Source organism: Carcharhinus amblyrhynchos, chromosome 5 (genome assembly GCF_965287045.1).
Source record: "Carcharhinus amblyrhynchos chromosome 5, sCarAmb.v2.hapA, whole genome shotgun sequence".
NCBI lineage: Eukaryota > Metazoa > Chordata > Chondrichthyes > Carcharhiniformes > Carcharhinidae > Carcharhinus > Carcharhinus amblyrhynchos.
This window is the reverse complement of record NC_137328.1, coordinates 125,540,994-125,556,823: the sequence shown is the minus strand read 5'-3', so window position 1 is coordinate 125,556,823 and position 15,830 is coordinate 125,540,994. Positions and strand designations below refer to the sequence as shown.

The 15,830-nt window shown below is 45.5% G+C and overlaps 1 protein-coding gene across 2 annotated transcripts in view; it reads left to right on the top strand.

Moving 5' to 3' along the window:
* rictora (RPTOR independent companion of MTOR, complex 2 a) overlaps positions 1–15,830 on the top strand; it is a 271,841-nt gene that overhangs the window by 241,523 nt on the left and 14,488 nt on the right. For both annotated transcript variants that reach the window (XM_080189548.1, XM_080189549.1), the window contains 6 exons: positions 474–1,518; positions 8,526–8,703; positions 9,983–10,067; positions 11,271–11,489; positions 12,622–12,786; positions 13,216–13,339. In XM_080189548.1, coding sequence (XP_080045674.1) covers positions 474–1,518; positions 8,526–8,703; positions 9,983–10,067; positions 11,271–11,489; positions 12,622–12,786; positions 13,216–13,339 — 1,816 coding nt within the window. The remainder of the gene's footprint in view (positions 1–473; positions 1,519–8,525; positions 8,704–9,982; positions 10,068–11,270; positions 11,490–12,621; positions 12,787–13,215; positions 13,340–15,830) is intronic.

Below are 15,830 nucleotides of genomic sequence, written 5' to 3'. Positions count from 1 at the left end.
TTCTAAACCCCAACGAGTACCGTCTCTCTTCATAGGCCAATCCCCTCATCTCCGGTATCAGCCTAGTGAACCTCCTCTGCACTCCCTCCAAGGCCAATATATCCTTGCACAAGTGCGGCGACCAAAACTGCACATTCTCCCTGCATGGGTTTCCCCCAGGTGCTCCAGTTTCCTCCCACAGTCCAGGTTAGGTTTGACCATGCTAAATTTCCCCTTAGTGACAGGGGGATTAGCAGGATGGGGTTATGGGGATAGGGGCTGAGTAGGATTGTTGTCAGTGGAGGCTGAATGGCCTCTTCCTGCACTGTAGTGATTCTATGGGTCAGTTCTCAAATTGGCTGCATCAGTCAATTCTCCCAAAAGGTGGCAGGTCTGCAGTTTGGTCTATTTCAGTCCTGTCCTCTGAATTGAACAAGATTCCATAGTGTTGATTGCATGATGAATACAAGTTAATGGATGTGCTGTGTTTACAGGCATGTTTATTATGGAAGATGATCGCTACGGGAGTAGCACAACCAGCACCTTTTTCCTAGATATCACTGAGGAGGGAGATCCGTCTCTGCTAGACAGACCCAAATCAGTTAAGGAGAAGGAACGAAGCCCCCTTAGCATCCTCAGCTCTTCCAGATTTGTCCCTCGACGCTTTTTCAACAATCTGACTTCACTGCCAAGCAAGAAACTGCGCAGTAGCAGCGATTCCAAATCTGCCAAGGTGGCAGATAGGAAACAAGTCCAGCGACGAATTAGAGCAGTCACTGAGCCAGCCAACAGCACTGAGTACTTGCACAGTGAAGTGTTTACCAGTATCTTCAATGGCAACCGACTGCACAAGAGCCACACGTTGAGCTTGGAAACATCATTTGTCGGGAGCCGGGATCATGGCAACAGAGGAAGCTCACAGAGTATCTCTGAGTCTGAACTAAAACACCCAAAAACTATTTTGGGGGATAATCACCAGGAACCAATCATCAAGGACCGGTCGATGGGGGATGGCACAACTGGCACACAGTTTAAAAGCCGTAGTCAGAGTTTTAACACGGATACAACAACAAGCGGCATTAGCTCCATGAGTTCTGTCAGCTCCAGTCCATCTGGGGAAACGGTCCGTCTGGACCCTGCCAATGCTGACACAGACTGCGGCAGTCTGAACACAATTGTCAGTGCACAAACAGTGAAAACCAGTATATCCCTCACTCCCCAATCCAACCATCTACCTCTGTCCAAGTCAAACTCTGTCTCACTTGTCCCCCTGGGGTCTTCGCACACGCTCCCCCGAAGGGCACAGTCACTCAAAGCACCTTCAGTCACTACCATAAAAAGCCTGACCGATTACAACTTTAGCTATACGAGCCCACGTGACGCTTTCGGATATGCCACTCTGAAGCGACTGCAGCAGCAGAGGATGCATTCATCGCTGTCACATTCTGAAGCTTTGGCATCCCCAGCAAAGGATGTGCTGTTTACAGACACAATTACCATGAAGACAGGCAGCCTGGATTCAAGGTTGACACCAAGAAGGTAAGTATAGTTATCTTGTAATTAAATAAAATGATGTGGAAAATGCCTGCACCTTTAGAAAGGAGGTGCTTTAAGGTGGTGGGAAATAACATCTTTGCTCTGTGTCTGCCTCACTTTATCCATGTAGCTCTTTTTGAGAGTTCTGAGAAACTGCATGTTGAGTTTACATCTGAAAAGGTTGTAAAAGCAATAACTTGTACAGCACTTTTAACATTGTAAAATGTCCCACAGTGAACAAAGAACAAAAACAGCCCGGGAAACAGGCCCTTCGGCCCAACGAGCCTACGCCACCATTTTAACATTACCAGTCCACCCCGTCCACCCATGATATGGCAATCCACATTGAGGGAAACTAATTTAGGGACAATTTATTTCTTCCAATCAGCCTAATAACACATCTTTGGGGTGTGGGAGGAAACCGGAGCACCCGGAGAAAACCCATGCACGCACGGGGAGAATGCGCAAACTCTCACAGACACTGGCCCAAATCCATGTGTCTGCACAGCAAACAGTGATAGTCACTGGGCAGTTGTGTTGCCCAGCATCTGGTCCAGCTTAAGCACACACTAACGACATGAAGCACTAGGCCACTCTCGAACATTCAAGAGCAGCCCAAGTACGACCCATCGCATGTATGTCGTTCGTTGGACAACAAGGCGGACTGACTTAAAACCTGTGAATTAAAAGAGAAAAAACATTATTGTCATACCACATCCTTTTACATTACCAGGGACGTCCCAATGCTAATGAACCTTATTTAAAACAATCTCCTATATCCTCCCATCTCCAACCCACTCATGTGCCTGTCTCTTAAACAACTCCAGCGTGCCTGTCTCCACCACCTTACTTGGCAGAGCATTCCATACCCCCACTACCCTCTGTGTGAAAAACCTCCCTCTAACATCTGTTGCACCTCTCCCCCCGTCACCTTAAGCCCATGGCCCCTCATACTGTGCATCTCTAACATAGGAAATAGCTTACCTCTGTTTACTCTATCTATACCCTTCATAATCTTATATACCTCTATTAGATACCCCCTCAGTCGCCATCTTTCAAGGGAAAACAGCCCCAATTTGCTCAATCTTTCCTCATAACCCAGTCCTTCCATACCAGGCAACATCCTGGTAAACCTCTTCAGCACTCTCTCCAGAATCTCCACGTCCTTCCGGTAGTAAGGCGACCAGAACTAGACGCAGTACTCTAAATGCGGCCTAACCAACGTTGTATACAACTGCAACATTAGACTCTAGCTCTTATATTCTATACCCCTTCCTATTTTTTTCAAGGAACAGCTACTGCGGGTCTGCAATAGGTATGTCCCTGTCAGGCAAGGAGGATTTGGTAGGGCTAGGGAACCGTGGTGTACTAAAAAAGTTGATTCGTTGGTTAGGAAGAAAAAGGAGGCTTATGTTCGGATGAGGCTTGAGGGCTCAGGTAGTGCATTAGAAAGCTTTAGATTGGCTAGGAGGGAGTTGAAGAGGGAGTTAAGAAGGGCTAAAAGAGGACATGAGATGACTTTGGCTGATAGGATTAAGGAGAATCCTAAGGCGTTCTATAGGTATGTCAAGAACAGAAGGTTGGTTAGGGCAAGATTAGGGCCAGTTATAGACAGTAGAGGGAAGTTGTGTGTGGAACCGGAAGAGATTGGAGAGGCATTGAACCAATATTTCTCTTCGGTGTTCACGCAGGGGGACATGAATGTAGCTGTGGAGGACACTGGGGTGCAGGGGTGTAAAATAGAAAGTATTGCAGTTGAAACCGGGGATGTGCTGGATATTCTAGAGGGATTGAAAATAGATAAGTCCCCTGGTCCGGATGGGATTTACCCCAGGATTCTCTGGGAGGCTAGAGAGGTGATTGCAGAGCCTCTGGCTCTGATCTTCAGGTCATCGTTGGTCTCTGGTATAGTACCAGAAGATTGGAGGACAGCGAATGTTGTCCCATTGGTTAAGAAGGGGAACAGAGACTTCCCTGGGAATTATAGACCGGTGAGTCTTACTTCTGCTGTGGGCAAGGTTTTAGAAAGAATTATTAGGGATAGGATTTATAGTTATCTGGAGAGTAATGAATTGATTAGAGACAGTCAGCATGGTTTTGTAGCAGGTAGGTCGTGCCTTACTAACCTTATTGAGTTCTTTGAGAAAGTGACCAAAGAGGTGGATGGGGGTAAGGCAGTTGACGTGGTATATATGGATTTTAGTAAGGCGTTTGATAAGGTTCACCATGGTGGGCTTCTGCAGAAAATGCAGATGTATGGGATTGGGGGTAATCTAGGTACTTGGATCAGGAATTGGCTGGCAGATAGGAGACAGAGGGTGGTGGTTGATGGTGAATATTCGTCATGGAGTTCGGTTACGAGCGGTGTGCCTCAGGGATCTGTTTTGGGGCCACTGCTGTTTGTAATTTTTATTAATGATCTGGATGAGGGTATAGTTGGGTGGATTAGTAAGTTTGCTGATGACACCAAAGTCGGTGGTGTGGTAGATTGTGAGGAAGGGTGTCATAGTTTGCAGGGTGACTTAGACAGGTTGCAGAGCTGGGCCGCGAGGTGGCGGATGGAGTTTAATGTGGAGAAGTGTGAGGTAATTCATTTCGGTAGGAGTAACAGATGTGTTGAGTATAGGGCTAACGGGAGGACTTTGAATAGTGTGGAGGAGCAGAGGGATCTAGGTGTATGTGTACATAGATCCCTGAAGGTTGGGAATCAAGTAGATAAGGTTGTTAAGAAGGCATACGGTGTCTTGGCGTTTATTGGTAGGGGGATTGAATTTGGGAGTCGCAGCGTCATGTTGCAACTGTACACAACTCTGGTGCGGCCGCACTTGGAGTACTGTGTGCAGTTCTGGTCCCCACATTACAGGAAGGACGTTGAGGCTTTGGAGAGGGTGCAGAGGAGGTTTACCAGGATGTTGCCTGGTATGGAGGGGAGGTCATATGAGGAGAGACTGAGGGATTTGGGGTTGTTTTCGCTGGAAAGAAGGAGGCTAAGAGGGGATCTTATTGAAACATATAAGATGATTAGAGGTTTAGATAGGGTGGATAGTGATAGCCTTTTTCCTCGGATGGAGAATGCTAGCACGGGGGGGCATGGCTTTAAATTAAGGGGTGGTAGTTATAGGACGGATGTCAGGGGTAGGTTCTTTACCCAGAGGGTGGTGAGGGATTGGAATGCCCTGCCTGCTGCGGTTGTAAATGCGCCTAGTTTGGGGGCGTTTAAGAGATCTATGGATAGGTTTATGGACGAAAAGGGATTGGTTTAGATTAGTGGGTCAGTGTTTTTTTTTTAAAAACTGGTCGGCGCAACATCGTGGGCCGAAGGGCCTGTTCTGCGCTGTAATGTTCTATGTTCTATAAAGGCTAACATACCATAGGCTTTCTTCACAACCTTCTCCACTTGTATTGGAGTACTGTGTGCAGTTTTGGGCGCCATACTTACGCAGGGATATTTTGGCCTTGGAGGAAGTGCAGAGGAGGTTTACTAGGCTGATGCCAGAGTTGACAGGGTTGAGCTATGAGGAGAGGCTGAATAAACTAGGCTTGTACTCATTAGAGTTTAGAAGAATGAGGGGAGATCTCATTGAGACGTATAAGATGATGAATGGGATGGATAGGATAGAGGTGGAGAGACTCTTCCCGCTGAGAAAGGACAGTAGGACTAGGGGGCACAGCCTCAAGATAAAGGGGGCGCGGTTTAGAACGGAGTTGAGAAAGAACTTCTTCACTCAAAGGGTGGTGAATCTCTGGAATTCTCTGCCCGTTGAAGTGGTGGAGGCTGCCTCGCTAAATATTTTTAAGACGCGGGTTGATGGGTTTTTGATAAGAGAGGGGATTAAGGGTTATGGGGAGAGGGCGGGAATGTGGAACTGAGCCACGACAGATCAGCCATGATCTTATTGAATGGCGGGGCAGGCTCGAAGGGCCAGATGGCCTACTCCTGCTCCTATTTCTTATGTTCTTATGTATTGCCACCTTCAAAGGCTTGTGCATTTGCACCCCCAGGTCTCGCTGCGTTTCTGTACTCTTTATGGGCTTACCCTTTATCATATAACTCTCCCCTACATTGTTCCGGTCAAAATGCATCACCTCACATTTATCCGGATTAAACTCCATTTGCCATATATCTGCCCAATATACCAGCCTGTCAATATCCTGTTGTATTGCCAGACACTGCTCCTCACTGCCCGCCAATCCAGCCATCTTGGTGTCATCAGCAAATTTGCTGATCACGCCACTTACTCCCTCTTCCAAGTCATTTATATATACTACAAAAAGAAGAGGTCCCAGTACTGAGCCCTGCGGCACACCACTAGTGACAGACCTCCAGCTAGAAAAGGACCCCTCCACTACTACTCTCTGTCTCCTCTTAGCAAGCCAGTTCTCAACCCATCTAGATACCTGGTCTTGTATCCCATGAGCCTTAATCGTTTCCACCAACCCACCATGAGGGACTTTGTCAAACGCCTTACTGAAATCCATGTAGACGACATCAATGGCTCGTCCTTCGTCGACCATTTTTGTCACTTCCTCAAAAAATTCTACCAGATTCATAAGGCAAGACTTCCCCTTTGCAAAGCCACGCTGCATATCCTTAATCAGATCGCAATGCTCTAAGTGCTCATACTTCCTATCCCTAAGAATCCTCTCCATCAACTTGCCTACCACTGATGTCAAACTCACTGGCCTACAGTTACCTGGGTTATCCCTCCTACCCTTTTTAAACAACGGTACCACGTTCGCTATCCTCCAGTCCTCTGGGACCTCACCTGCGTCCAAAGAAGAGACAAAGATTTGCGTCAGAGGCCCAGCAATCTCATCTCTTGCCTCCCTAAGCAGCCTAGGATAAATGCCTTCTGGCATCGGAGATTTATCAGTTTTAATGCTACCTAAAGCCCTAACACTTCTTCCCTCGTAATCAATAGTTTCTTCAATTGGTCTACAGCTCCCTCGATGACCATACCAGACATCAAGCCCCTCTCCTTCGTGAATACCGACACAAAGTATTCATTCAGGATCTCCCCCATTCCCTCAGACTCTAAGCACAATTCCCCTCGTCTGTCCCTGGGGGGACCGATTTTTCCCCTAGCCACCCTTTTGCTCCTAACATAGGAGTAAAATGCCTTTGGATTTTCCTTAATCCTACCTGCCAAAGCCATTTCATGCCCCCTTTTTGCCCTCTTAACTCCCTTTTTGAGATCCCTCCTACTCTCTCTGTACTCCTCCAATGCTCTCGCCATTCCCAGTTGCTAATACCTGACATACGTCTCTCGTTTCTTCCTGACCAGGTCCTCAATATCTCTAGTAATCCATGGCTCTCTAATCCTACCTTTTCCATCCTGGCCCCCAACTCCCTGAACTGCCTATGTATATCCCCCCTGCTCTTCCTTCCTACGTCCTCCTCTCCTACGTGTATAATTACAGCAGCCTGGGTCCCTTGGCCCTTCAAGATTCCCTCTACCCTGTCTGACACATCCTGTACCCCTGCTCCAGGGAGGCAGACTACTATGCTGGAGTCCCGCTTTTGCCCACAGAACTGCCTATCAATTCCTTTAACCCTCCCATCCCCCACCACTATCTCACATCCAGCCCCCTTCCTTCCCTCGGAGACATTCTGGTCTTCTCCTCTTGCCCTTTCCACCCCAGTTGTCGCCTTACCCCAGATATCTTGGGAGACTACCTCTGGGGTAGCCTTTGGACCATTACTCCTCTTCTTTTTCCCCTTCCTAACTGTAACCCACCCATCCCCCCCTTAGGCTCTGGGATCTCCACGTAACTGTGGTTTCTATTCATTATTGCCTCATTCTCCCTGACTAAAAATAAATCCTCCAGCCTCAGCTCCAATTGCCTAACCCGGGCCCTCAAACACTGCAACTCCAGACATTTGGTGCAGATGTGGACTTTCAGGGGACGCGGTGTCTCCAGGAACTCCCACATATTGCAGCTGATGCGTCTCCCCAAGGACCCTGCCATTTATTTGACCACCCTTAGAATTATGGGCACAGTTGGAAAAATTGGACCAGTAACTCACCTTGCCTAAGCCCTGTGAGCCAAAGCCCTTGCAGCACTCACTCTGCACCCACCTCACTCCGCTGCCCACTCCCGACGCTGCCCGCTGTCTATTGCAGCCTTTTTGTACTCCCGCGCTCCCTTCCCGACTGCCCCCGCGCCTAGGTCCCGCTACGGAAAGCAAAAACAAACAAAAACCCTGCGAACCGGCAATACACTGAAGAAATAAAGTAAATCGCAAGTTCAAGACTTACCAGTCACCAGTACACTGTTCCGAAGAACAGTGCTTTCCATTATAAAACAAAATATGACACTGAGCCACATAAAGAGCTATTAGGTCAAATAATCAAAAGCTTGTTCAAACAGTTAAGTTTTTAGAAATGTCACAAAGGAGCAAAGTGGGGTAGAGGTGATGAGGTTAAAATGTTGATGCTGGAGACGCTGGAATTAAAGGTGCACAGATATCTCGGAGGATTGTGAGCTGCTGGAGATTAGAGATAGGGAGGGAACATTCTTTGGAGGAATTTAACAACAAGGATTTTAAAAAATCCAAATCAAGATATTGGTTGACAAGCAGCCAGTGTCAGTGAATAAACACAAGGTGTTGGGAATGGGAATCGGTGCAAGTTTTGGATGACTTGACGTTTACGGAGAGCTGAATCTGGGAGACCAGCCAAGAGAGCATGAGATAGTCATTTTAAAAATGCATCTTATTTCAGAACTGAAACTTTGTGATGTTAGGCCTAAATGTTGGCACAAGAAATGATGCTCAACAAAAGCAGCAACTTCACAAAAATCACAAAAACTATAAATACATATTTAATGAGATAACTAACTTTTAAACAGAGAGCTAGATTGTGTTTTTGGGAAGGAAGGGTTGGGTCTATGACATTCTTAAAACACAAGTGGCACTTTGGAGTGGAGGGATGAGAACCACTGGTGTGAGGTACCAGTTGGCCGGTAGAGTGTGTTCTGATATCTGTTCATTCAATGTTCTTATTCAGATTTATCAAAGCCTTGAGTTTCGCCTCACTGGACAAAGAAGATTTATTAAGTCCAATAAATCATACAACACTTCAGCGCTCTTCCTCTGTACGTTCCATGGTCTCCACTGCCACCTATGGCAGCACAGATGATTACATAGGCCTCGCATTGCCTAGTGATGTCAATGAGCTGTTCCAGGTAGGACTCACAGAGGGATCATCTGTCAGATTGCTATCTGTAATACCTAGGGCCAGGGTTAGAAGCTCTGTAATTCTGTCTTTACTTGTGGGCAGGGAGTTATCTCAGTGTGTAGGATAGATATCTCCATGAAGATGGTCAGATGTGTAACTAAATGTTTGTTGAACAACATACCTGCTTGTTAAAAATAATTGGCTTGAGTAGCTAGAAAGCAATCATTTAAAATCATCTGTGGCTGTTTTATTGTCATTTTAAATGGGCAAATCTTAAGAATCACATGATCTAATGTGCTTAGGAGAGATTTTTTTAATTTCATTTTTGTGGTGTATCTTCAAAATGGTGTGTCTTGTGATTCATTTCCACCAGGTCAGTAATTACTCTCTAGGTGACTGGAAAAGATGCAAGACAGCAACCTCATTAGCTAATGTTGACCACTTAGTAATGTATTGAGCGTCCCCACTTAGAAGACATTTTTGTTGTTTTTCATACTCTGAGAAACTGTAAAGATCTCGGTCCCTGTGAAGTACCTGTTAATTTATCTATTTGTTACTGAAAAGACAGACGTGTTGCTGAAGTTTTTTATCATGCACTCATCAGGAGAAATGCGAGAATGCCATGTTTCAAACAATCATAATATATGCTATAGGAGAAAAGGGTGCTGAGTGATTGACAAGTTGACTTAGGCTGGGAGTAGGAAATCCTATAGGGAGCTATAGGCTCTCCAAACTCCCAGGTAATTCAAAAGATTGCAAAGCTTCAAGACATTCCTTTTGTATTCAGAGAACAAGTCTTTGCATATGAATATATGTCACTTAACAAAGGTTAATTAGCCATATTATGCTCTTCGATTATCTTAAATTGGTTGTTAGTGTAGCTATTAGTGCACTGAAGCACAAGTGCAAATTCAGCAAGTGCTGCATAATCACATCTCACAGTAGACACTTTAGTTTGAATTTTGCAAGGGTGGGCAAGTTGAGTATGTTCTGTATTACAAACAGCGAAAGCAACATGTTGTTTTGAGCTGAGCAGCCAGTCGTTGGGACGTATGGCCTATGTACCTGGCATCACAATGACAATAAGATTCATACATGATGTTGCTAGGAAAAGTTTCAGCGGCATGTCTCTCTTCGAGCAATATTCCAGTTCCTCATCACCAAGGGATTGTATTGGTTTCTTCAGTAAATCAGCAAGTAGTTTGCTGCCTTCCCAATAGTCTGATCATGTGGAATCTTCACATAAAGCTGTACAGTTAACTGTTCCATCTTGCACTTCTCCCCAGGTGAAAGAGATCCCATACTTTCAGCAGAAATGTACCCTGCCTAAAGAGGACCATTCGTTCCAAGACTACGAGTCAGATGAAGGAGGTGAGGGCAGATACTGTGCCTGTCGTACTAACCTCTCCAGTCACTGTTATTAGAAGGTGAAAACCCGTGGCTGTCAGCTGAGGATAAGATTGAACGCTGCTGTACTGACATTTTGATCTGTAAAGCATGACCACTTGCAGGAAACATGCTTACCATCTGAAGAAGCATAAGTAACTTCAGCACTGCCCATTGTGATGCTTCGTCACTCACCCTTAACATTGAGGCATCATTTGACTAAATGTGGAGTTAAGAAACCATACAACTCTAGCAAAGATGAAGTCAGTGGAAATTGGGGGGAGACTCTCCACTTGTTGGAGTCAGCGAAGATGGCTGTAGTTGTTGGCAGTCAGTTGTCTCAGTCCCAAAACTTTGCTGCAGAAGCTCCTCATAGTGCCTCAGGTCCGACCATCTTCAGCCATTTCATGGATAATTTTCTCTCCCATCGTAAGGTCAAAGTGAGAATGTTCATTACCATTCTTGTGGTATTCTGCTAACCTCAACCTGCCAGCTTGAGAGTGACCTGTTTATACCTACACTGTGTTTTCTGTCTCTTGATCAATTCTCAATCCATACCAGTATATTTCCCCCAAACTCATATGCTCTAATTTTACTTGCAAATCCCCTGCGCAGAACTTTATGAAAAGCCTTCTGAAAATCCAATTACACCAGAACCACTGGTGCCTCCTAATCTATTTTGCTAGTTTCATCCTCAAAAAACTGCATACGGTTGTCAAGTCTGATTTCTCACTCAGAAATCCAGTTTGATTCTGTCCAGTCTTACCATTCAAGTGAAAGTTTATTAGACACAAGTAGGTTTACATTAATAATGAAGTTACTGTGAAAATCCCCTAGTTGCCACACTCCAGCACTGTTTGGGTATGCTGAGGGAGAAGTCAGCATGGTCAATGCACCTAACCAGCATGCCTTTCAGACAATGGGAACTATTTTTTTTAAGTGTCCACTTACATCCTCTTAGAGATGGGTAATAGATACTGGCCCTATCAACATAGCCTAAAATATAATAATTAAAAAACAGTAAGCACTGCAAGGCTACATTGGACATTGGCCCACCCTGGGGGTGAGGTGAGGGCGTGGCCCATCTGGGGGAGGGGTGAGGGTCAGAAATTAATCTGAAATTTCAGGGATGACCCTTCATCAGAACACAGGCAGTTACTAATGTGTTTTTTTTTCTATTACATCCAGCATCGTCTCCTTGTTCTCGGAGCCCCTACCAAGAACTTCGGCCCCAGATCAGTTTCACAGAGGCAATGCTGAAAGCATCAGAAAATGCTCCTTCTGTTGACGCTATAGAAGAGACAGGCTTACAGGAGCACACAGATGATAACTGCCTTTACTGTGTGTGCCTGCAGATTGCTGGCTGCCTGCCCTACAGTCAATGTGCTTCCACTTTAAACCGTGCAGGTGAGTAAGAGCTAGTGTGCACTCGCCCTGTCTTTGTGACTCGATGGGCCAAATGGCCGACTTCAGTCCTATATTCCACCTTTTCAAGTTTGTTTCCCTCCCCATTATAACCTTGTTTGACTCAATTTTATCAATTCTCTGCTGTCCCTCTTGTTTTGCACATTCTGCCCCCATTCTACCTATCCTGCCTCCTTGCTTGTTGAAATCAAGACTCGTTACACTTACCACACCTCATCACACGTTCATCGGATAGTAAAACTGTGACTTCTCACCACCCTCTTCTCTTCTTCAGGCAGTATATCTATTGTCAGTACACCTCAATTGCTGGAGGTGCTATCTTCATGTGAACTCGACTAGAAACCCTTCTGATTCCAAATATTTCCTTGAATTGTTGCTGGATGGAGCAGGCATTTTGTCTGAATCAGACCTGCATTCCAGAAGAGCCGTGTTTTTTTTTCAGATTTTTGTGAGCAGAATTAACTTTATCATGGCTCCCAAAGACCCAACTGATATGAAGAGTTCGAACAAAATGGGGGGGAGCTGTTCTCGCTGATGTTTGGGTCAGGTCAGAGGGGACAGGTTGAAAGTAATTGTCAAAAGCAGAAGAAGGAAATGAGAATTTTTTTGAGCTTCAAATTATGATTTGGAATACACAGCCTGAAAGGAGAACGGAAACAGATTAATTAGCAATTTTTAAGAGATTCTGTAATTGAAAAAAATTACACCATTATTGGGGAAAAAACAGGTGAGTGTGGCAAACTGGAAACTCTTTCAAAGAGCCATGGTGGGTCCAATAGTTGTCTGCATACACATTCTATGAAATGCCTGCTGGGCCTAAATAGGAAAAAAACACAGATTGAGACAGCAAGGGAAACACAAGAACGGGCAAAAGTAGACCGTGTGGCCCCTTAATATGATCATATGATCTTGGGCTTTTTTTTCTTTTGTTCCATCTGTCATCTTGTTGCCCACTTACATAACCTGTCTATATCTCTTTGCAGCCTCTATACCCTTCCCATAGCCTTACTTTTCACTTAGCTTTGTTTTATTAGCAAACTGGGAAACATTCTTTGTCTCCATTTAAGTAATTAATAAAGATGATAAATACTTTCGATGCTAATATTTGTTTCAGATTTCCCAGACATTCCATGCTCTGACTGCTGTGTGTCCATCATCCCAATCCACATCCACCTGGAAGTCACACCTCGCTCCTCAAAGGTTTCTGGGATCTCTGGGTGCAGTGATGCTGTTTCACAAGGGTCAGCGAGTAGCACTAAGAGTGTGGATATAGTAATAGGTGAGTGTGTGTGGCAGAGATGGTTCTGTAGCTGACTCAAAATCTTGTCTTCAATACATCAAAAAGGATGAGCGACATGATGTTTACTCACTGTGTTGGGTTTCCACTCTGTGGGTGAAGTTTGGTGAAGACAGGAGCCAGGATCCTCCTGGGGGAAGAGACCATAGTTTGTTTATGGAGAAGTTGAGAGTTGTGGTTATTATAGTCTGGCTTGTAAGGGGGTTTATTGGTGTTGGTTAAATCAGTGAGTGGCAGGGACAGGGTAATTTAAATTGGGGTTTACGATAAGGGAGGTGAATGAGAGGATTGGCCCAAGAGCTGTCGTGCGGCAAATCACTACAAGTAAAAAGTGTACCCAAGTACATTGTATAGCTTAATGAAAGTTAAATTACTCTCCTCCATTACCTTGACCCATGTTGTCTCCTACAGGAGGAAAGCCCGTCATAGACGACACGCCTGCCTGCCGAGTGCTGTTGAGGAAGGAAGTCTTACGATTGGTCATTAATCTGAGCAGCTCAGTGGGGACAAAAGGCCATGAGACTGGGCTCTTGACGTAAGAACTAATTTAACTAAATCACCACCAGGGCAATCTTTTTACACTCAACAACAACTTGTATTAAAGGTGCAGTGTAAATTTAATATACATTTCTACAGGAATATTATGAAACAAAGTATGACACCAAGTCACATGGTCAGATGACTGAAAGCTTGGTCAAAGAAATGGGTTTTAAGGAGCCTCTTAAAAGAGGAAAGCAATGTGGAAGGTGTAGTGAATGAATTGCAGTGATTGAAGGCCTAGACAACTGAAGGCACAACCATCAGTGACTACTCATCAATGGCAATCATTGTTTTAATCTTGATCATCAATAAAGTGATGGAAGGGATCACCAGCAGTGCTATTAAACAGCATCTGCTCAGCAATAACCTGATTGCTGACACTCAATTTAGGTTCTGCCAGTGTTACTCAGCCCATGACCTCATTACAACTTTCAAACATGTCAGTGGAGCCCAGCTTCAGAAGGGAGATTTGAGTGACTACTCCTGACATCAAGGCAGCATTTGACTGAGTGTAGCATCAAGTCCGAATAAGACAGGACCCAATGGACACTGGGGGAAAACGCTGTACTGATGTGAGACAAATCTGGCACATAAGATGATTGTGGTTATTGGGGAGGTCAAATCATCACAGTTCCAGGACATCACTGCAGGAGTTCCTCAGAGTAAATTCCTAGGCACAGCCATCTTCAGCTGCTTCATCAATTACCCATGGTCAGAAGTGGGGATATTTGCTGAAAATTGCATGATGTTCAGAACCATTCACAACTCTTCAAACACTGAAACAAATCCAACAAGACCTGTACAATATCCAGGCTTGGGCTGACAAGTGACAAGTAACATTCTTGGTGTGCAAGTGCCATGCAATGACCGTCTCCCACAAGAGAGGACCTAATTTTTGCCCTTTGACATTTAATGGCATTACTATGCTCAGTCCACCACTATCAACATCCTGGGGTTATCTTTGACCAGAAACTGAACAGGGCTAGCTACAAAAACCAACCAGAGGCTCGGAATCCTACAATGTGTAATTTACCTCCTAACTCTCAAGTGTGTCAATAGAAGCTAGAAACAGGAGTAGACCATTTGGCCCTTCCAGCCTGCTCTTGAGCACAGCTGATCATTGAATTCAATGTCCTGGTGTTACAAAGAACAACGCAGCACGGGAAACAGGCCCTTCGGCCCAACGAGCCCGTGCCGCCGCATCCTCCTACACCTACCCTGCCCTGTGTGTATGTGAGTGGAACCCCTAATTTAGCCAGATTCAGGGGAGAATAGTGTCAATTTGGTAAACCAATCAGCCTAAGAGCACATCTTTGGGGTGTGGGAGGAAACCAGAGCGCCCGGAGGAAACCCACGCAACCACGGAGAATGCGCAAACTCCCACAGACACAGGCCCAAATCCATGTATCTGTACAGCTAGCAGTGATGGTCACTGAGCTGTTGCGGCACCCGTCTACACGTCCAGGATTAAGCACACACACCGACACGAAGTACTAGGCCACTCCCGGAACCTCCAAGAGCAGCCCACGCACGACCCACTGTGTGCATGCCCCTCATTTGACAACAAGGTGGACCGACACCTGCGGAATAAAAAGACAAAAACATTAACATGTAATTCTACATTTCCGGTGTCATCCTGAGGCTCTGACCCTATTTAATACCCTCTACTATAACCCTCCATCCTTGTTTCGCTCATGTGTCTATCTAAGTAAACCTTAAACAAGTCCAACGTGCCTGCCTCCACCACCCTACTCGGTAGCGCGTTCCATACCCCCACAACCCTCTGCGTGAAGTACCTTCCTCTCACATCCAAATTATACTTCTCCCCCCTCACCCTTAGATCGTGACCTCTCGTAATTGTCCCCAATCTAGGGAACAGCCTACCACTATTGACTCTATCTATTCCCTTCAGTATCTTATATACCTCTATCACGTCCCCCCCTTAATCTCCGTCTTTCCAAGGAGAAGAGTCCCAGTTTCTCCAACCTTTCCTCGTAACTCAGTCCTTCCATGCCAGGCAACATCCTGGTAAACCACCTCTGCACCCTCTCCAGAGTCTCCACGTCCTTCCGATAGTAAGGTGACCAGAACTGGACGCAGTACTCCAAATGTGGTCTAACCAACGTTCTGTACAACTGAAGCATTAGACGGCAGCTCCTATACTCTATGCCCCTTCCTATAAAGGCTAGCATTCCATAAGCTTTCCTCACAACCTTCTCTACTTGTGTCGCCACCTTCAGAGACTTGTGAACCTGCACTCCCAGGTCCCTCTGTATTTCTATACTCCTAATCGGTCTACCTTTTATCACGTACCTCCTCTCTGCATTATTCCTTCCAAACTGCATCACCTCGCATTTGTCAGGATTAAATTCCATCTGCCATCTATCTGCCCAATATACCAACCTATCTATATCCTGCTGTGTCACCTGACATTCCTCCTCGGTATCCGCCAATCCTGCCATCTTGGTGTCATCCGCAAATCACGT